The sequence below is a fragment of the Hippocampus bargibanti genome, linkage group LG07 (genome assembly GCF_051943395.1).
Source record: "Hippocampus bargibanti isolate YZ-2025 linkage group LG07, ASM5194339v1, whole genome shotgun sequence".
NCBI classification, from domain to species: Eukaryota; Metazoa; Chordata; class Actinopteri; order Syngnathiformes; family Syngnathidae; genus Hippocampus; species Hippocampus bargibanti.
In genome coordinates, this window is record NC_142740.1 from 19,168,517 (window position 1) to 19,189,390 (window position 20,874).

General features: G+C 40.8%; 2 protein-coding genes and 1 long non-coding RNA gene across 3 annotated transcripts; 2 read left to right on the forward strand and 1 right to left on the reverse strand.

Moving 5' to 3' along the window:
* The first annotated feature begins 4,846 nt into the window (after positions 1-4,846).
* timm13 (translocase of inner mitochondrial membrane 13 homolog (yeast)) lies at positions 4,847-6,755 on the forward strand. The gene is made up of 3 exons (XM_089001351.1): positions 4,847-5,081; positions 5,325-5,393; positions 5,542-6,755. Exons 1-3 carry the CDS (start codon positions 4,962-4,964, stop codon positions 5,638-5,640), a joined length of 288 nt encoding a protein of 95 aa, XP_088857477.1. The 5' UTR covers positions 4,847-4,961; the 3' UTR covers positions 5,641-6,755.
* Positions 6,756-6,891: 136 nt separating this feature from the next.
* Positions 6,892-18,760, reverse strand: tmprss9 (transmembrane serine protease 9). The gene is made up of 14 exons (XM_089001350.1): positions 16,325-18,760; positions 16,168-16,235; positions 15,901-16,076; positions 15,748-15,798; positions 14,660-14,773; positions 14,422-14,587; positions 12,432-12,706; positions 11,541-11,683; positions 11,049-11,334; positions 10,852-10,965; positions 10,604-10,772; positions 8,796-9,061; positions 8,489-8,625; positions 6,892-7,474 (listed from the first exon to the last, which is right to left on the reverse strand). Exons 1-14 carry the CDS (start codon positions 16,682-16,684, stop codon positions 7,313-7,315), a joined length of 2,487 nt encoding a protein of 828 aa, XP_088857476.1. The 5' UTR covers positions 16,685-18,760; the 3' UTR covers positions 6,892-7,312.
* LOC148895708 (uncharacterized) lies at positions 15,661-16,638 on the forward strand. The gene is made up of 3 exons (XR_016115605.1): positions 15,661-15,968; positions 16,337-16,447; positions 16,515-16,638. It is a non-coding gene; the product is annotated as an uncharacterized LOC148895708 (long non-coding RNA).
* Positions 18,761-20,874: the final 2,114 nt, after the last annotated feature.

Genomic DNA, 20,874 nt, shown 5'->3' on the forward strand with positions numbered 1-20,874 from the left:
GGACGGACACATGGATGGATGGATGGATGGATGGATGGATGGATGGATGCAAATTTCCCCATTGTGGGACAAATAAAGGTTTTCTGATTCTGATTTTCTGATTCTGATTCTGATGGATGGATGGATGGATGGATGGATGGATGGATGGATGGATGGATGGATGGATGGATGACAGGCAGACACACAAACAGACACATACACTCATGCACGACACAGTTATTTGCTCACACAGTTCCACTCATAGTTACTCGCACTCACACACAGACAAACAATAATTCCCCCTCAGACTCACTCACACCTGGGGACAATTTAGACTCTAAATTTTAGAGTGTTCAATTAGCCTGTCATGCATGTTTTTGGAATGTGGGATGAAACCGGAGGATCTGGAGAAAACCACACCAGCCCGAGGAGAACATACAAACTCCATACAGGGATGCCAGAGGGGGAATTGAACCCACAACCTCTGCACTGTGAGATCAATGCGCAAACCACTTGACAGCCGGGCCACCTCAACGCGCATACCTCTGGACAGCCAGGCCACCCTTTATTTGATGTACTAAAATATATATACTACCTTACAACACCTAATGTATCGGTCGAGCCCCCCTTTCGCACCGGGAGATAAAAAATCCTGAAGCCATAAGTAATCTATCTTCCACTCTCTACTGCAGCAATGTACAAGTTGATTCAATTACAGTAATCCCTCGGTTTTCACGGTTAATGGGGCCCGGGACCTGCGCGATAGACAAAAATCTGCGAAATACAGTTATATAAGAATAGCCCACGTGATGAGACAGAGGAGAGTACTGGGAGGGGCTGAGAAGATGTACGGCCAATCCACATGGCTGTAAAGCATTAGATACGGTGCTGTCATTGGGTGACGTCAGCGCTGGAAACCAAACCTCTGAGTCACTCAGCATATTTTTTATTCTGAACGTTTTTTCCATTGAAAAAAATCCGAAATGCACGGGAACCACGCTAAGTGCACCGCGAAGTAGCGAGGGATCACTGTAATGCATGAATGTACTAGGTTTGTGTTCAACAGGTTTAACACGGAGTAAATAAAATGTGATCATCTCATCTCATCTCATTTTCCGTACCGCTTATTCCTCATTAGGGTCGCGGGGGTTGCTGGAGCCTATCTCAGCTGTCTTCGAGCACGAGGCGGGGGACACCCTGAATTGGTTGCCAGCCAATCGCAGGGCACACAAAGACATACAACAGTCACTCTCACACTCACACCTAGGGACAATTTGGAGTGGTCAATCTGCCTGCCATGCATGTTTTTGGAGTGTAGGAGGAAGCCGGAGGACCCGGAGAAAACCCACGCGGGTCCGGGGAGAACATGCAAACTCCACACAGGGAGGCCGGACCGGGACGCGAACCGGCGACCTCTGCACTGTGCAGCCGGTGTGCTAACCACTCGACTACCGGGCCGCCCCCATAAAATGTGATCATGTCATCAGGATTTCAAAATCAAGTTGATACTTTTGGGGCATTTGTATTTGTTCATTTGTTGAGATTTTGATCAAGGAAAATATATACATGTGTGTGATGTGGCTCAATCCAGGTTGGAAAAGCCCAGAACTTTTTCATATTTTTTTTTTAACACTAAAATTGCTTGCTCCCTACAACACCACCATTGGCAAATAATATGTGCAGACAGAGAAATGCAAATGATCAAAACTGCCACTTCAGACAAATATAGAACATGGAACCCTTCTAACACTGTTGCTCTCTTGACTTAGACCTTGTAGAAACCATTTTGTGCATGCGTTTGGGAGATTATATTTCAGTTCAATGAAAGCATGCTTGGCCATAATTCACAAAGGTGTGTTTGACACGAAAAATGGTGCTCGACAGTGAAGCAGCGTCATGATAGTATCATGATTTGGGGTTGTTTTTCTTCAACTGGAATTGGGGGTTTCGTCAACATGAAGGGAATTATGAACAATTCCAAACAGCGGTCAGTGTGAGAAAAAAAAAAAAACATTTGATATGAGTGAGCATGGGATTGGGTAATTCTAAAAATACCCCCAACCCCAGTTATAAAACCACACCTTTGCAAATTGTATGTCACATAAATGTGGCGGGGAAAAGGGATTTGCGATTGTTCCTTTTTTTGCATCAGAAAAACAGTTGAACATGGGTGCATAGATTTTCATATTCACTGTATTCTGAAAAAAGTCGCAAACAAAATAACAAAATTAATGATAAATCAGTAGCCCCCTCTGTGAGTCTTCATAACTCCCAGGAATGCCTCACAAATCAGCATGTGCAAGATTAACCTTGTCCTTGCTCATGTGCCAGCTCCACATAAACCAGAAATCTTTAACGATCATAAACTGGCAGGTTCAAGCACCGCCGTGAACCATGGGATTGTTTCTCTGGCAGAATTCCTAGCATTCTCTGGAGAATTGAAATACCTGTGTGCTTTGTGAATGTTCAGTTATGTTCTTAGGGGGTCGGTTGTCACGACAAGGCTCATCATGCAATGTCAGCATGCACACAATAGAAAAAAATCTATATCATATCTGAATGTGTGGAGTCACTGACATCACTGTCTTACTATGTTTTGCATGAATTGCAACAATCCTTTGAATGCAGATGACTAAAGCACACACCTTAAAAGTAGACTAACACATTCTATTATGTGATTCTGGTTGACTTCACAGTTGTAATTTCAAAACGTTTTCATCCCATGTGATCAAACCTTCATTAACTATACAAGCAACATTTTAAACCCCTCGGGCAGTATTTATCTCTTGTAACAGTAACATTCCAAACTGTCACAGTCGTCCAAATAGAAATTTGCAATTGTGTGATAAAACTACATTAAAATAAAAACTCCCAGACTCTAATCTGGCGTAGTCGTAGAAATGACCAGAAACCCGAATGAATGTTGGGCTTCCCGCAAATATCTATAAGTGCTCTATTACAGTATTTACTGAACAAATGTTATGATGACGAAAAACATTTGCATTGTGTAAAAACACCATTTCGAGGAATCGGAAATTCAAGACACGTTTCTTTTCCTTCACTGTCGTTTAGTCATGGATGATAGATGATAGGAGGGTTCAAAAGAGGAAGAAGTGTCTGGCTTGTCCAAACATGTCTGACAAGATAATTAAATTACATTTCATTCTGCCCATTCCAGGCAGAATAATAAACGGGGGTATTAAAGCAAAAACACTTTTGTAATACATATTACAAGGAAATGTAAATCTGATTTTCATGAAAAAGAAAAAAGTAATGTGATCAAGACTGCTTCTATAAATTCTAATAAACAAATGGAAATAATTACACTGACAACAAAAAGCACATATTCTGTGCATTGACTTCTACTATAAATGTGCTGTACAGTCACATTTGTGGTTGTCATGTGGGGGTGGACAGCCTCCACCACAGCAGCTAGCACCTAATCTCCTAACATTACAAGCTAGGCTGCTGTTACCCCTGCTCAGGTTTCATCTTGCTGCTGGCTGACACTGAGCAGCTGCCTATTTGGGAGATTACAAAACTGTTGCTTCTCAACTTTATGTAGGTGCAAAGTCTAACAACCATTTTTAAATTATGTTTTCTCACAAGGTTTCAATGGCCCTGCAATTTCAAATCCTAGCCTAAATTTTTATTTTGCAACAAAGAAAGGCTTTCGTTATCTGTCTTTCCGTTGTTGTCTGTGCGATTTGTACCTTCCTCTCAACTGATGAGGCCAAATGTTTTCATGCACACAAGTGTGCCCAAAGCAGATTAAGAATCTAAGACGATTTAATGAACTCATGATTGTAATCTAGGGTTAATTCATTTTGCTGTAGTTTAACCACCTCCCCCCACAAGCGCTGTGGCCTGAAGCCAAAACGTTCCTATGTGTACATATGTGTTTTGGGGCTGTGAATGTGTGTGTATGTGTGCAGACTGTGCATCTGTTCATTAATTACTCTGAGGCGGGCGCGTCACTAATCGGGCCCCCCACGCTTCTTCCTCAGTGCCCCCAGCATTGCAACAATCCCCTCAGCGAGCATATTTTGATGACAGTAACCGTCACTCTTTTGTTGGCCTGCACACTCACTGTACACTTATTTTCTAAGTCAAGGCAGGTGGTCTACTCAGTGAGGTCATATCATCTGAAACGTTAGTAGGGGTGGGGGGCCTCATCCTGATGTTCTGTTCTCGAGACGAAAAACAATACAGAGGCTCTAGTAACTTTCTATTTCAGTTACTTGCTCTTTATTATCAGGATTAGTTTTTGTGTGATTAGTGTTGTATATGTGATGTTTGCTCCATTTGGAATAGCGTAGTGGTTGTTTTGAAGTGCTCCATAAATACAGTTGAGTTGATTTTATGTTTTATTTTACGGGAAATTTTGATAAAGTAAAACTTTAAATAAAAGAAATGCCGTCCAGTCTTATCAATAATGATTTAACAGTCAGACAAACAAACAAACAAACAAATAAATGAATACATAAATAACGTGTGTGTGCGTGAGAGAGAGAGAGAGAGAGAGAGAGAGAGAGAGAGAGAGAGAGAGAGAGAGAGAGAGAGAGAGAGAGAGAGAGAGAGAGAGAGAGAGAGAGAGAGAGAGAGAGAGAGAGAGAGAGAGAGAGAGAGAGAGAGAGAGAGAGAGAGAGTAAGAGGAATATCAAGACAACGCACTTCATCACCTTGAAAGAAGATATTAGATTTTGAAAACGTCTGATTCGAACACACAAACGTTTGAATGTTTTGTAGAGGACTATGTTGTCACCTAGTGGACGATGTAATACATATCAAGTGATACAATCGCAAAATAACTACATATCCCACATCAGTCGTAAATCTACCGGAAATGACGACACTCATATTCCGTTAGTGTCAAGGGCACCGGTAGGAATCCTACGTTAGCTTAACTTTCAGTCCTTGCGTCACGTGCGTTTTCCGACGGCCTTTTCGCAACTAAAATATTACACGATTCTCTTCCAGCGATGGACAGCTTCGGTTCGGACTTTGCAGCCGGTGGGGCAGGCGGTAAAATGGACACCGGCACGATTATGGAGCAGGTTAAAGTTCAAATTGCGGTGGCGAATGCACAGGAACTGCTGCAGGTAAAAAGCATTGCAGGCTCAGTTTGAAGCTAGCAATTCTCACCGTTGACATCATCCGTCAAAGCGTAAAATAACCACTCTTTGGTGTCGAGCGTTTCTCCGTTATTTTCGTCTTTGAATAGAAACACGCTTGCTTCATTATATCGTTAAAACTGTCACGACTGCCAGTGTTGATGAGTAACACTATGGAAAAGTAAGACTTAATGGTAGATTAACATAATGTTCTATTGTGTGGCGTTTCAGAGAATGACAGACAAATGCTTCAAAAAGTGTATAGGGAAACCCGGAAGTACACTGGACAACTCAGAGCAGGTACAGTCACGCATGAAAAAATTATTACAGTATTTATTACAGTAGTTCAATTCATTTGTCCCACTCTTTTCTCCCTAAAAATAGCATAATCATCTTGACAAATACATGTATCTTTATTAATCTCTCTCTTTCTGTTTTGACTTTACAGAAATGCATCGCCATGTGCATGGACCGGTATATGGATGCGTGGAATACTGTTTCCCGAACATATAACTCTAGATTACAGAAGGAAAGAGCTCGCATGTGAATGTGCTTCCCTTCCTACACCTCATTTTTTTCTGGTCTTTCTTCCTTTGTTTGACCACTGCTTATTGACGGAGGTCTGAGGTAACATGATGTTCTCAGGTTCCTCATGGATGCTGCATACTTTTGTTCCATACCATAAATATTTATCGTATACTTCAGATGTTCTCGGTCACTCTTGATGAAGTAATTAATTTCCTGACCTGTTTAACTCATTCACTGCCAGACAATGTGCAAAAATGTGTCCACTCCAATGCCAGAATTTTTGTCATTTTCACTCAAATTGCCGGACGCACAGAATATTGAGTTTTAGGACCACATAAACATTCAATACAGCATTTGAAACCTAGACTCTCTTCTTTCATCAGAAAAAAAGGAGTTAATTCCTGTTTTATGCTTCTTGAGTTACCTGAGCTTCAAACGGGGGCAGCTGTACAAAATACAACACAAAGCATACATATTGATTTATATAGCGCTCGAACAACAGCTGCAGCTGTGACAAAGCGCCAACATGGATGAAAGGCAAATGCTGCCCCCTTGTGGAAGGAAACAAAAACATTGCCAGAGGTCTGACCATCGCTTTATCGGCAACCTCAGGCAAGAAAAACAAAAACTCAAACACATTCTGGAATAGCGCTCAATGTGACACTTTTCAAATCCAGAATAAGTTCGGGAATGGCAGCGAATGAGTTCATTACGTGTAGAGCATTGTTTTGTATAATTTTCTCACAAGACACTTAAAATATCGCCATCATGAAGTCTGACTTTTCATTACTCAGAAAAAGTTGTGAGCATACTCAGGTTTTGTATGAAATTTCAAGATGAACCAGTAAAACCTTTTAGAGGTGAGCTGAATTTGGCCTCTTGCTAGCTATCGACCTAGCTAGCTATTTGCTAGCTAGCTAGCTATCTATTAGCTAGCTAGCTTTCTATCTAGTTGAGTTACTTCCGGGTTGAGTGAACGCCGGCATGTGTGGCTGCTGCTGCTCACCCACAGCAAAACTTATCCTGTGACTGTAAAATGACCTTGAGAGTTTTGAAAGGCGCTTATAAGTGAAATGTATAATAATAATTATTATTATTATTAAAATTAAACTGCTGACTATCTTGACAAACAAAGTTTGATATGCTCTGCTTTAATGTGGTTCCAGCGGGACATCTGGGAAAAGTGCACTCAGTCACCAAATCACTTATCCCGGTGTTTTACAATTGCTTGGATGTCTTAGGTTAGCTGAGCAATTAGCATCGTAGCTCTGTGCCTGTTACTATCCCTCGACTCTTCAATTGAGTGGATGTGGTAATGTTTGGTATTCAGCTATTTGAGGATCAAACTGAATTTATCAAATTTAACCAGCATCGTGTAGCAAAGTGAATGTCTGCCTCATAGTTTAGTTTCTGTTTGAATAAATGCAACTTTGCTTTCTCATTGCCCGTGAGAAATAGTTCCAGATTGCCCTTGTTTCTTGAGTACATGCCGAAAGAGAGGATAGCCCAGTAAAGTTCAGATGATTGCAAAACTGATACAAACAGCACCCATGGCCACACAGGCCACACAAGTCATTACTGCATTGACTGAGGTTGACGTTAATGGCAAATAAGGTGACCTGATAAAGAACGTCATTGTGTCCACTTGGCTCAGCGTTGGTTTAAACTGCTGTATTTTTACCTCACTCAATTCAGAAAGGCAGGTATGATGATATCCAATTCCGTACTGAAGTCACTCGTGTGTAAATTCCCGGAAAACCTACTCGGCCGCATCCATGTCCCCAGCTGGTTACCCCGGCAACAAACCATTGGCCGGAGCCATCACGACAAGTCAGAGGACCCCCAGAGTCTCCCTGGATGAGGGAGAAGAGACAAGAAAGTTAGTTTTCTTACATAAGATGATTAAATAGAAAGTGCCATATTTCTGTATTTCTTGGAGAAAAAAAAGTCAAGACAGATCTCTAAATTATTACAATACAATAAATATTGATTCATATAGTTGGTGTCAACCGTTGAGACCTTCAAGTTCCTGGGAATCACAGTCTCCCAGGACATGAAGTGGGAGGTCAACACCAACTCTATCCTGAAAAAGGCCCAACAGAGAATGTACTTCCTGAGGCTGCTAAAGAAGCATGGCCTGCCACAGGAGGTGCTGCAACATTTCTACACGGCTGTCATCGAATCCATCCTGTGTTCTTCCATCACCGTTTGGTTCGGGGCCGCCACAAAAATGGACAAAATCCGACTTCAACGGACAGTTAGGACGGCGGAAAAAATCATTGGCACCGCCCTACCCACTCTCGAGGACTTGCACACTGCAAGAATCCAAACTAGGGCGCGGAAAATCCTACTGGACCCTCCGCACCCTGCCCACCACCTTTTCCAGCTACTCCCCTCAGGCAGGCGCTACCGATCCATGCGCACCAAATCCAGCAGACATTTAAACAGCTTCTTCCCCCAAGCCATTAACTCTTTGAACTCTTTCAACAGTAGCCAAAATGGAACTGTATAGTGCCACTTAGCAGTTTTTTTGACAACGATACTAGTGCAGCGTGTTCTACCGGAAACAAATTCCTTGTGTGTTCTACATACTTGGCAATAAAGATGATTCTGATTCTGATTCTGATATAGTTCTTTAATAACAGCTGAAACTGCAAAAAAGCGCTTAACATGGACAGGCTATCATTAAAATTATTGTTAAAAATATAATTGTTTTAAGGCTAAAAGTTCAGCACTCACATTAAAGTTATTGAGCGCATTCTTTTTGAGTAAACAACAATTGACGGATAGCGACAATTAGCGCATTTGGCTTTTTCTATGCTCACGATCAAAGGGTGATAAGAGAAGAAGCGATGGGTTTCTCTTACCAAACACGTGTCCCTGCCTCCTTCCATGTAACCCGCACACATCATGTGAGGAGTCAAGTTGTCTCCATACGACTGCCCGCAATCCGCTTGCTCAATGGTCCTCACCGGTGCTTTTTGCAGCAGGTTGGTCAGTGAACCTTCCAAGTGAGAAGCATATATGAGAGTCATTTATACAGCAATGACATTGAAAAAAAAATCGGTCAGGATTCTGGTTGGAGAACAGAACGCTGTGCCAAAAGTTGATATGGCTGATTTAGTTAGACCAGTGAGATTAGATTTACTGGTTAAAAAAAAACTTTTTTCTTACCGCCTTCCCTCATGGATCCCCATCCTGAGATGTAGCACTCAGCTTCTCCAAGGAAACGGTGTGCCGGTGACGGGAGACAGACGGATTGGATGGTGTGAGAGACTGGGGCCGGGATGAGCAGCTCCAACAGCGCCACGTCGTGGTCCATGCTGGTGCCGTTGAACGCTGGGTGGATGACCACCCGCTGGATGGGAATGACCACGGCTCCCACACCGGAGCGCAGCACAGAGCCGAGGCTCACTGCCCAGTGGATGGGGCTGGGATCGCTGTGGGTAGGAGTTCAAGTTAGTCGAGTGGATACCGACATCATTGGGAATGCATGACAATCGAATCAAATTTAAATAACAAATAAAGGACAAACGTCAATTATACAGAATCTCCGTTCGTCTGGTTTACACCGCCCCCAGGTGGCTAACATTGGTAATAGAATAGTGGTCATTGAATTGTGTCAAAACAGTTTTTTTTTTATTCGAGTTAAGTCTTTCGTGAATGTATGTTTTTGATTAAGTACAATATCATATAGTGCTATTTGAGAAATGCATTCAAAATATATTGTATTTTGTTTTTGGAAACTGGAATGAAATGGTGACATTTTCATACATTTTTGTCCCAAGACAGCAACCACAAGGAGATGGCTAACAAAATAATCCCCAACAGTCAAAAACTGGATTAAGGTGGCTGGGGCGAGACTAATAAAGGTAAATCTAATCCAATAATACAATGTACGCAGAAAACATTACGGTAAAGATAGTTAAATTACCCTCATGTCCCCAATTCACTCAAATTGGATTAATTTTGTTCATTATTGTTATTATTATTATTATTTTTTATTTCTTATTTTTATTTGATTTTTTTCCTTTCTCATATGGCAGAGTGAACAGGACATTGCACATGCGGAAGTGCAAGAATTGTAAAACATTTCATCGAGATGGTTATGTGATGTATGTTCTGTTTTCATGTCCGGAACAGATTATGTTCAATGTCCTTAAACATGTGACCATGTTTTCCATTTTCTAACTGTTTATTAAAAAATTCAATGAAAAGTTTAATAACAATTTATCATTATTTTTTTTATTTAAAAAGGTTAGTGAGGTAAGAGCGATTTTTTAGGTACGGGCATTTAGATAAAGACATTGTTTTGAAATGAATTAAACCTTTATCTCAGGGCACCACTGCATACATATATCTGTGACTGTAAAGTGTCCCTGAGAGCTTTGAAAGGTGCTTAAAATAAAATGTAATGTTATTATTATTATTATTATTATTATTATATTATTCGGGCTGGGCGGATTAATAGTCTGGCCAAACTAATGACATTCAAACATTCCCCCCTTACAACAAATAAAAGAAATGAAAGTATTACATTTTTCTGTCACTGAAAGATATGATAAAGGACAAAGTCTGTTAAAACAGTCAAATGTTTATTCTTTAATTATTTTAGCCATTATTTACTATATATTTTAAATTAATTGGGTGATGAACCGTGATCAGAATTTTACACTGCCAAATATGGGAAACTGTATCAGCCTAAAAAATAATACACATGGGTCAAGCCTTAATGTTTTCTCTTATTTTTTTTCTTTTTCTACGGTTGTATGTTGCAGGCGACCGCAGCGCATCTTAACAACCTCTTTCTAATATTCCTTCCCTCCCATGGCGTCAAAGGAGGTGACCTTCCGTTGTCTCTTTTGGTGCATGCTCAGACTGCAGAGAATGATGACGACTAAGAGGAACGTAATCGGTTGATTTTGGACTGAAACATCTCGTTTTGATGATTTTTCGTGCACGATAGTATGCTGGTTTCTCACGTTTTGAAGCAGTGCGCGGCAGTGAGTAACCATTTGCTGTGCACGAGAGTGGCGCCACAATGATGGAGCCTCTGGTAATGGAGGCTGCCGATCCAAGGCCATTCTCCCCTGCGAGCCGTCACGCCGCCCACAATCCGATTGCCGCCCAACGCGGGTCGCATCCCGCAGTCTGAAATGACAAATGAAATCCCCTTCAGATGCTTCCTCAGAATTAAGTTTCAGACTGGACTCTAAATCTTTAAACGAACCGCAGTTTCTTTCGTCAGCCTGGTTGGGGCAATCAGGGACTCCGTCACATTCCGGATTTAACTTGTTGATACAGGAAGTGTCACTGCACTGGAAGTTTCCACTGCAGTTTATGACTAAAAGACACAATGGAAGTATGTTTAGAAACAAAAGAAAAAAACAACAATTTCACATTTGCAATTGATGATTTGGACAATACCTGGAGGTGCTGGGGCAGATTCTACATCCATGGCGACTGTCTTGGGAAATGCAGATTTAGAAGCACTGGCAGCTGGAGCGGTGACCGGCAAAGTGAGCTCGTGTTTGGGGAAGCAATGCGCCAGCCTGGGGTCAACATGACTCAGAATCCAGCCGCGGAGCTTGGTGACCCGCGAGTAAACACCAGGCCTGTAAAGCTGGGCACAGCCTACGCCCCAACTGACCACCCCTGCCAGGAAGAACCTCCCTGGAGGCCCCTCACACACCAAAGGACCCCCGGAATCACCCTGGAAATAAATCATACAAAGTCCAGTTATAGCGATGCAAAAGAAGGGTGCGAAAAGTATGCTGTAATTATTGATCTGACAAATAGGGGTACAGAAAATTCATGAACGGTTTCCTAGATTGGATTTACTGTAGATGTCAACGGACTATTACAAGAAAAGAAAGGACGGTTATCTCACACTATCGTTACGACCAGAAACAACCTGACCTGACAGGAATCCACCTTGCCTTGCAGGAATCCAGCACAGATCATGTTGGAAGTGATTGAGCCTCTGTATACAGGCAGTTTACTGCACACCTTGGAGTCGATAATTTTCACCAAGGCCTTCTGCAGTGTGGAAGGGATCTCGGCTGAAAGACAGTTGAAGTTGAGTGCGTTCACATTAATTTTATAACATATTCGCCACAATGTAAAGAAACATAATCGAGCTGCATCTACTTTTTTAATCGCAGTTTTAGTTTCAGGTAGTTCCAAACTACATTGGATCATAGGGATTACAGATATTTCTAATGTTTTGAATAGGTGAATTAGCTACATGATAATCAAGTGTACAGTATATGAGCAAAATGTGTGTGAGATCAAAAGACCAAAGTTTTAGAAATATTTTTTGATTGACGTTCTTTTTTTTGTCTGAAAGTCAACAGATAAAATGTTCATCAAAAATTGTCGAAAATAGCCATTTAACATATGTTAACATAAAATCTGCAACATGCGCTCACTCGTCCGTAGGAACGCCTGTCGTGTTGGCCGTGGCTCTTAGCTCTTTAACGCTCTTAAATCAAAAATTCAGGATTAAATTTGATTAGAAAAATAAAGCATTGGTTGGTCATGAAACGTAAATATCTCCCAAAATGTGGAAATAGTTCTAACAGCAACTGGAAAATCCGTTGATAAGCATTCAATCCAAATCAGAAAATCAACATTTCTCACTGGTCAGAATCATTAAAATAGATGCAGTTAACGTGTTTTACTTTGGATTGCGCAAAAATTGTTTGATATGCACTAGCGATGGCAGGCTTGAACGCTACCATAACACAACCAAGAAGGACTAAATTTATCCTCTGCTGCATTATTGACATTATTTGCTGAATGACTCACAACTAAACTGGTGCAGAGATCCCCATCCCGACACCACGCATTTCTGGCCGGGAGCGAAGACGTGAGATGGGGCAGGTAGACAGGCAGGTTGGACGTAGGGACTGAAGGTGAGAGGGCTCTCCAGCTCCAGCACGGCCACATCAACGTCGGTGGTCGTGGGGTTGTAGTCTGGAGACACTGTCAGTCTTTTAATGTTAATTGTTTTGGATTCAGACTCTTCCCCGCTCACCAAACTGGCCCCCACCAGGGCTGTCCACTCTTTGGGGTCGTTGGCGCTAAAAATGAGAAATAAAGCAGAATGTATGGCGTGGCTGAACGTAGTGTACAAACAATGTACATTGTGTTCGTAAAGGATGTCAGCAGTGGTCAGAACTTGGTGTTCAGGGTCACATTTGAAATTTAAAAGGAACGGATCATTTGTACTGCAGGTGAGGTTTTTAAAAAGTCTAACTTTTGGCAAAACATGCCAAATGGTGAATTTCAGTCACACATTCTTAATGTTGTTGTATTATCTCTAATTCAGGTAAACATAAAGACTTTAACAAATATTAACTAAAACAATTTTTGATGTATTTTATTTCAAAATATTTCTTAAAATGTACCACTGCAGCAAATTAAAAATTAAATTAATGAATATATATCAAGTGGCAGATTTTAAGTGGAATAAATAATTATATGGTAGAATGCACTGAGACTGACACATTTTTTAATTAAAGGGAGAGTCTTTCAATAATTTAAAAACAATAGTAAAATTTATAAAAACGAGAATATTTGAGCGTAGGCTAAATATGATCTATAAAAAAAAATCAGCTACCTCTCACATTAGCCAAATTAGAGTCACTGGGGCAGCCAGTGTTGGATAGTTTTTCCATTGAGCCTTTTTTTATATAATACAGGTACAGTAAAGTAATTGCACATACAAACTACCCCTTTAACAAGGAGCTTGATAAGATCATTTAAAGGACAACCGACACCTCCAGACAAGTTGTGTCCATAATTTGTAAAATCACTTCAAATGACTTCTACTGATGACGATCCCCACGTGACGTCACGTTTGGAATGCCCTTGACCGAGAAAGAGACACACAATGCATTTTGCGGTACTTTTTTGGGTCAGAAAACTTCATATTGATCCGTGTTGGATTGGATATTGGATTGGATATGCCTTTATTAGAAATTAGAAGGAAAACACATAAATAACGCGATGGTGAATCGTTGTGTGTTGCACCAAGACAACTATTTGATATTCACTGACACAAATTCCCAGCAGACAAATCAGCCCATTTCCAACAGAGCTTGGGCGCCATCTTCTGCATTTTCTGGGTGCTACATTGCTGTCATTGACGGCTCGAATTGTTATGAGAGGACTCCTTGAATCAATTGCAAACATTTATGCTTTCCTCTTCAGAACTATTTGAATCATATTAATAACTGGATGAGTAACAACAAAGAATCTTCTCCGAAGCTGAAGCCATTGTTTTGATTCTCGAGCAAGGCAAGATGTCTTGGGGTGACGTCACGAACTGGGTCGGGACTTTCTGAAAATCCCCAATTCGCAGCACAATTTGTTGCAGTTTTAGCACACTTTAAGTCATTTTTATTTGTGTTTTGCATTTGACTAAAAATATCAGCCTGCGTGTTTTGGGTACTTTAGATGCTATAAAACGTTTTTCTGGTGTCAGTTAGGAAACTACGGAAGAGGATTAGGGCCACTGAAGAAAAAAAAAATACGGTTGGCAAAATTCTGACTTTAATCTCAGAATTCTGACTTTAAAGTCAGAATTCTGACTTTAAAGTCGCAACGAAAATAATTCTGACTTTAAAGTCAACATTCTGAGAATAAAGTCAGAATTCTGAGATTAAAGTCAGAATTTTGCCAACCGTATTTTTTTTTCTTCAGTGGCCCTAATCCTCTTCCGTATGCTTAAGTACATTTCAGAGGCGCAACTTTCTTTGACTTAGAAATACGTCAAGTAAATCCATCCACCTACGTTTCAAAGCAGTGCGCTGCACTGACCAGCCACCTTTCGTTGATGATGGAGGCTCCACAAGTGTGCTGCCCGTGCAGCCGGAGACTGACCTGCCACGGCAGCTCTCCTTGTCGGGCATCTTCACCGCCAACGATACGATTCCCCGTGGCGCTCCGTGTGCCACAAGCTGCGGGGTAAGAATCGGATCAGGTCAATCAGGGCGACAAAGACAAACAAGAAGAGCAAAGGGATTGTTTACCGCAACGGGCTTCATCAGATCCATCTGCGCAGTCTGACACAAAGTCACACTCGGGGTTTAATTTGGTGACGCATTCGCCATTGTCACAGCTAAAGGCGCTCTCGGGGCAACTATCTAAGAGAGTGAGAAGACACAGATACAGAGCCAACGCTTAATCAATGAAGTCATCGATCGGGGTTGTGTTTTCTCCATTATCGTTCCGTTTGGCATCCCGATTCCTTTGCTGACATTGAACAAGTCAGCAATGCGTATGTATCTATTCACAAATACTGTATATTAACGCATTCACTGCCAGGCGATTTGCAAATACGTATGCAAATATGTGTCCATTAAAGTGCAAGGGTTTTGTCATTTTCACTCAAATTGCAGAATATTGCGTTTTAGGACTACCGTATTTTCCAGTGGATAAGGCGCACCCAATAGCCTTGATTTTCTTCAAAAGATAACCCTGCACCTTATATTTAAGCGCGCCTTGTGTGTGAAGTAATATTGAGCCACAACAGGTCTCCGAACCACTGTCAGCAGTCACCGACTTCCTGGAGAAGTAATAGTGCGTAACCCCAGCCACTAATTTAGCGCCTTATAATGCCTTATATTTGGAAAACTTTTATATATCCATGTATTATATCTGGAATTTTTATTTATTTAATAAAGGTGCACCTTATACTCCGGCGCACGTTATATATGGAAAAAGTTTGAAAATACACCATTCATCGGGGGTGCGCCTTATAGTCCAGTGCACCTTATACACCGGAAAATATGGTACATAAACATTCAATACAGCGTAAGACACCTTAGCCACTCTTCTTTCATCAGAAAAAAAGTATTTTGAGCTTACTTGGTTGTAGAGTTATCTGCATTGAAAGTGGGGGCGGCTGTACAAAAGGAAAATGCTGCCCACTCGTGTCAGGGAAAAATATTGCCAGCGGTCTGACTGAAGCTTGAAACGCACTCCCCCCCGCAAGAAAAAACCAAAAAGCCCCAAAATTTGGGAATGGCGCTCCACATCATGTTTTTCAAATTCGGGAATTGCAGTGAATGAGTTGATATCACACAAGTGAAATGTATTTCAAGTATGATACACTCACCCTCACCCAGCGTATCATATCCAATATTGTAAAATGACTTCCCACTGGCACCTGGGTAGAAAGGACAAGGATTAAACCCACGTGAAATGTGTCCAAGACAATGGCTCATCGAGGCCAGCTTCAGAGAGTGAACAGATGACTATTGTGTCCAACCCAGTAAGACGATAGCGTTGATGTGTCCAAACTCGGGAACCTCCAACGGATTGCCGTGCATCATCGAGGTAAGCCCCGCCCTCAGCAAGTCCTGAATGAAGTTTTCCGAATACTGCTGAAATTTGGAAACCGCAAAGACCAGCCTGAATGTTGCCATCACATCTCCATTCATGTTGCTGAAGGAGAAAAAAATGAAGGAAAAATGCACCAATTCCATCTCCCTAAAAATAATTAAAAGGTGTGATTCTTGTAGTCTGATCAACGTACCCAAAAGAAATAATATTACAGTCGACATAGTGATGCGACATGGATGAGGAAGCAACAACGTTTTGGATCTGTGAAAGCAATTATGAGCATTTTTGCGTGAATGGTCACATGACATGAGATGAGATGAACTGTATTGCGGGAAAAGCCTGCCTGATACCTTTGACTTTAGTACAGATGTCAGTACTAAAGAGAAACCCGAGTTTGGATCCTGAAGAGACGGTTCATGCTTGAGACCCTTTAGCTCAACTGTCTCCATGAAGTAATGATGCTCCTGTATCAGGTATGCTGCACTCACAGAGGGGACAAAAAATGTGCAAAACATATCGCAAAATGTATTGTATGTACAGTATTTGATGTTGGGATTGAAGAAACCATCACCGATAAGCAGTCCTACAAAGACACCAACTCCGAGAAGGAAAAGGAAGCCGAATATGAGAGCGCTCTTGTAGCAGGTGTGGCTGGAGGGAGCGGCTGAGGGTCCCGGAGTGGACCACGTGCTTTCTCCATCATTCGTCATCTCCTTGTTGGATTTACAACACCAGGCTATTCACATGGCATGTGAAATCCAAAGCTGGAAATATTGAATGAAGTTTCAGATATTATTAAAATACTGTCACTTATTGTACATTCACTGGCCACAATATGGAGGTATGGTTACGTAATTCTGCACCGTGATGTGATCCAGGGCAAATCAAGGCGGGTGACAACCTGGACCAATTGCAGGGCACACAGACAAACAACCATCTGTGCTCACACTCACGCCTAGGGTACATTTAGAGTGTTCAATCACCCTGCCATGCATGTTTTTGGAATGTGGGAGGAAACCGGAGGACCCAGAGAAACCCCACGGACACCCAAGGGAAACATGCAAACTCCACACAGGGAGGGTGGAGCTGGATTAGAATCCAGTACCTCTGCCCTGTGATGTCAACATGCTAACATCTGGACTACTGGCCTGCCTATTGCTTAATATGTTATTATTATTTTTACTTCATTTTTGTCATTTCAAAGCTGATGTGCTGGAAAGCTTTTTTATGTTTAGCTGTGTTATTGAAAAAAAATAAAATAATAAACAGGCCTACATAACTCTTGTAATTGCAGGTTATGTTGCACATAACATAAACATAATTATCTAATTCCTCGTTAGCCCAAATAATATCTGTTTTGATTGTGATGCAAAATCATGTACATTTGACATTTTTCTTTTATTTTCACTAACCTGCATACAGAGCATACATACTATTATGAGTAGAAGACTGCACTGTGTTTTCTGCACAATAATGTGCACTGAAAAAGCCTTACATTTTTCAAAAACTGACCATGCGCTTTATAATCTATTGCGACAACTGCACAGGATGTACATATATGGAAAACGTTTTAAAATATGTCATTCGTTGAAGGTGTGCCTTATAATGCAGCACATTTTATATCTGGAAAGGTTTAAAATTATGTACATAATTGAAGGTGTGCTTTATATATGGAATAAGTTTTAAAAGATGTCATTCATTGAAGGTGTGCCTTATAATCCGGTGCATTTATAGACCGGAAAATACATTTTGAAAATCAATTAGAACAATACGATTGTCTTCCTTTGTTAAACATTCGCTGTCATATCATGTCTTCCAACTTAATTCTATATAAATGCAAATTTATTCCTGTAAGATTATGGCTTTTTTCTCCTGACGAAACAAGGTTTTATTTTTGTCAATATTATAGTGTTTTTTTTCTTTAAAGGACAACCAACGTCTCCGGACAAGTTGTGTCCATAATTTGTAAAATGGCTTCAAATGACTTCTACTGAGCGTATTTTAATAAGATTCCACCGCATATAGCTATATTTTACGTTTTCAGACTCGCTCTGAATATTCAGGAAGTCCTGTGTTTGAGTTGGTGAAGAGTCACTAAAGGAATGCCCCTAACCGAAAAAAAAGACACATTGTAGCAGTCCTTCCATCACGGCAATGTATTTTGCTGTACATGTTTGGTCTGAAAACCGTGTTGCACCCAAAAGCTGCCAGAAGAGGACGTCCAAGCTCCATATAAGGAATTTAGCAGCCTGTGGAAACGGAGGTGGCCACAGGAGTTTTTTTTGTGCCTCTTTTCTGGTGGTCGATTTCCTCCCCAATGTTGCCTCAAAATGACATGGATAAATTATTTAATCGATTGCAAACAGGTATGCTTTCCTCTTCACAACTATTTGAATCATATTCATAACTGGATGTGTAACAAGAAAGCATATTGTCCGAATCTGAAGCCATTGTTTGGATTCTCCAGCAATGCAAGACGTCTTGGCGTGACGTCACGAACTGGGGGCGGGACTTTCTGAAAATGCCCAATTCGCAGCTCATTTTTTTGCAAATTTTGGACACTTTAAGTCATTTTTATTGGTGTTTTGCATATGAATAAAATATCATACTGCATGTTTTGGGTATTTTAGATGCTATAAAACGTTTTTCTGATATCAGTTAAAAAATAAAAAAGTGACGTCGGTTGTCCTTTAAAAAATATCAATTCAGCTTTTTCTTGAAAATACGTAAATATTGAATTCCCAAAGCCCTGTATTATAAGGGGTACATGTTGTCACGCTGCTGGAATAAAATAAAATGAAATAAATACAACTTGAAATAAACTTGGTGTGAGGTCCTGCTTTCCAATCTGAACAGCAGACAGGAAGACAAGAAACATACACAATTCCACTCTATGGATGTCCCGAATAAAAAACAAAAGTGTAGATATTAATGTATATAATGTATAAAACATAACAACTTTATCAGGTTGAAAACAAATGTGAATCTATTGACAACAATTACATTGTAAAGTACATTTTGAGGTTAGCACACAACCACTCCAGATTGGGGTTCGGGGGTCTCATTAAGTGAACCATGCATCATGACAGCTTTACGGATCCGTCACTAAAAAAATATCACAGTTGAGTAGTACTCACTCACCCCATTGTTCCCCCTGTCCATGACCACCAGACATTCACAACATCCTGCACGACAAGAAAGGGGTGTACAGGTAAAGGTCAGCATGACGCGGCTATTTGTTCCACCTGAGTAGGAGGCGTGTCCCACAGGTAACTCATCCTTTTCCATTTATTTCAGCAAACCCATGCTTCATCCCAAATCCCTTTTACGCCCTCTTCCCATCGGCACGGATCCCTCTCTGGGTTTAAATGTGAGTTTAGTTCAAAGTCACACCCAGCATTATTTGCAGGGGGAAAAACTGTCAACTGCTATAAGGATAATTTAAAACTGCTCTGAAGAGTCTCCTTGTTCTCCCCGTGCATGCAAACATGCACCTATGTGCTTCATGGACACGCTGACTGGACAAAGAGGAGGAGCTAAGAAGGCAGGAATTCTTTTTCCATGCAGGATCACATCGCCAGGAAAAAACCCACAGTGCCCAAATTGTTTAATCTGTTCACACATTGCTTTGTATTAAATGTACAGTCTCAACAAGAGTATCAGGTTGCATGGAGAGTAGCACACACCCACCACCATTTAGCTCAAATCGGTTTAAACCCAAAAGTTGTCTTTGCTGGTGTGCACACAGGCTCATCTGACACTGTGCCAAGTCAACACAAAGTGGGAAATGTTTGAAAAAGAGGATGGCGTTTCAACTTTAGGATTTACTTGAGTACATAGTTGGATTATAATAATTTTTCAGGAGAGTTAAGTTTTTTGTTTGTTAGATTATTAGATTTTAGAACGTGTTTGTTTGTTTTACACAATGCTACACAGATTAGCATTTGTTTTAATTTATGATAAGCGAGTTTTAGGTTTTAATGGCTGTAACTCGAAGTAAAATTAAACTAGAATGAATCATTTGCAGTGGCACAGTGGACAACTGGGTAGCGCCTCTGCCTGACACTGTAAAGGTGTAGGGTTTGGGCTCCCTATGTCTGTGTGAGTTTTATCCGCATACTCCGGTGTCCTCCCACATTCCAAAAACATGCATGGCAGGTGAATAGAATACTCTAAATTGTTCCAAGTGAGTGTGGACGGTGATTCCTCTTTGTGTGTCCTTTCAACCTGGCAACCAGTTCGTGGTGTCCTGCCTGAGGTCAGCTGGGATTGTACCCAGCATGCCTGTGATCCTTGTGTGACAAGAAAATGGATGGATGAATCATTTATCATAGAGTTGTCCATGTTAACCGCTTTGTTACAGCTTCAGCGGTTGTTAAAGCGCAATATAAATCTATACAGTATGTATCGTAAATAGTCATTTACACTTTTTTACTTCATGTAAAAATGAGCAAGTTCATCCGAATTTTAAAAAAAGTCAAATAAGGGCCTGTAGCATAATTTTGCCTATCCCTGTTTGAATGATTTTTTTCACTTGCACTTTATGAATTGAACTACTGAAAAAAGATCTGTTTTGTATGTAGAGACGTACCTAAAAGTGCTGCCATAAGTATGAGTGGAATGCAGTACAATAGCTGCATCCAGATTTTCTCCTTTAACAAGTGCATAGAACTGCACTGAATGAGAATGAGGTGTTTATGTTCATAATAATAGGGTGGATTATAATGTACTTAATACTCGGAGGTGCAAGATATCACAAACAGCTTTAAGTATGATGTGGGATTTGAAAACTACATCTATTTAAAAAAACATGTTGCATACATTACAACAGGGCAGGAAATGTAACTGTTGTCAAGCTTCACTGTAATATTAATTTTGTGTGAACGTATCAACAAAGTAC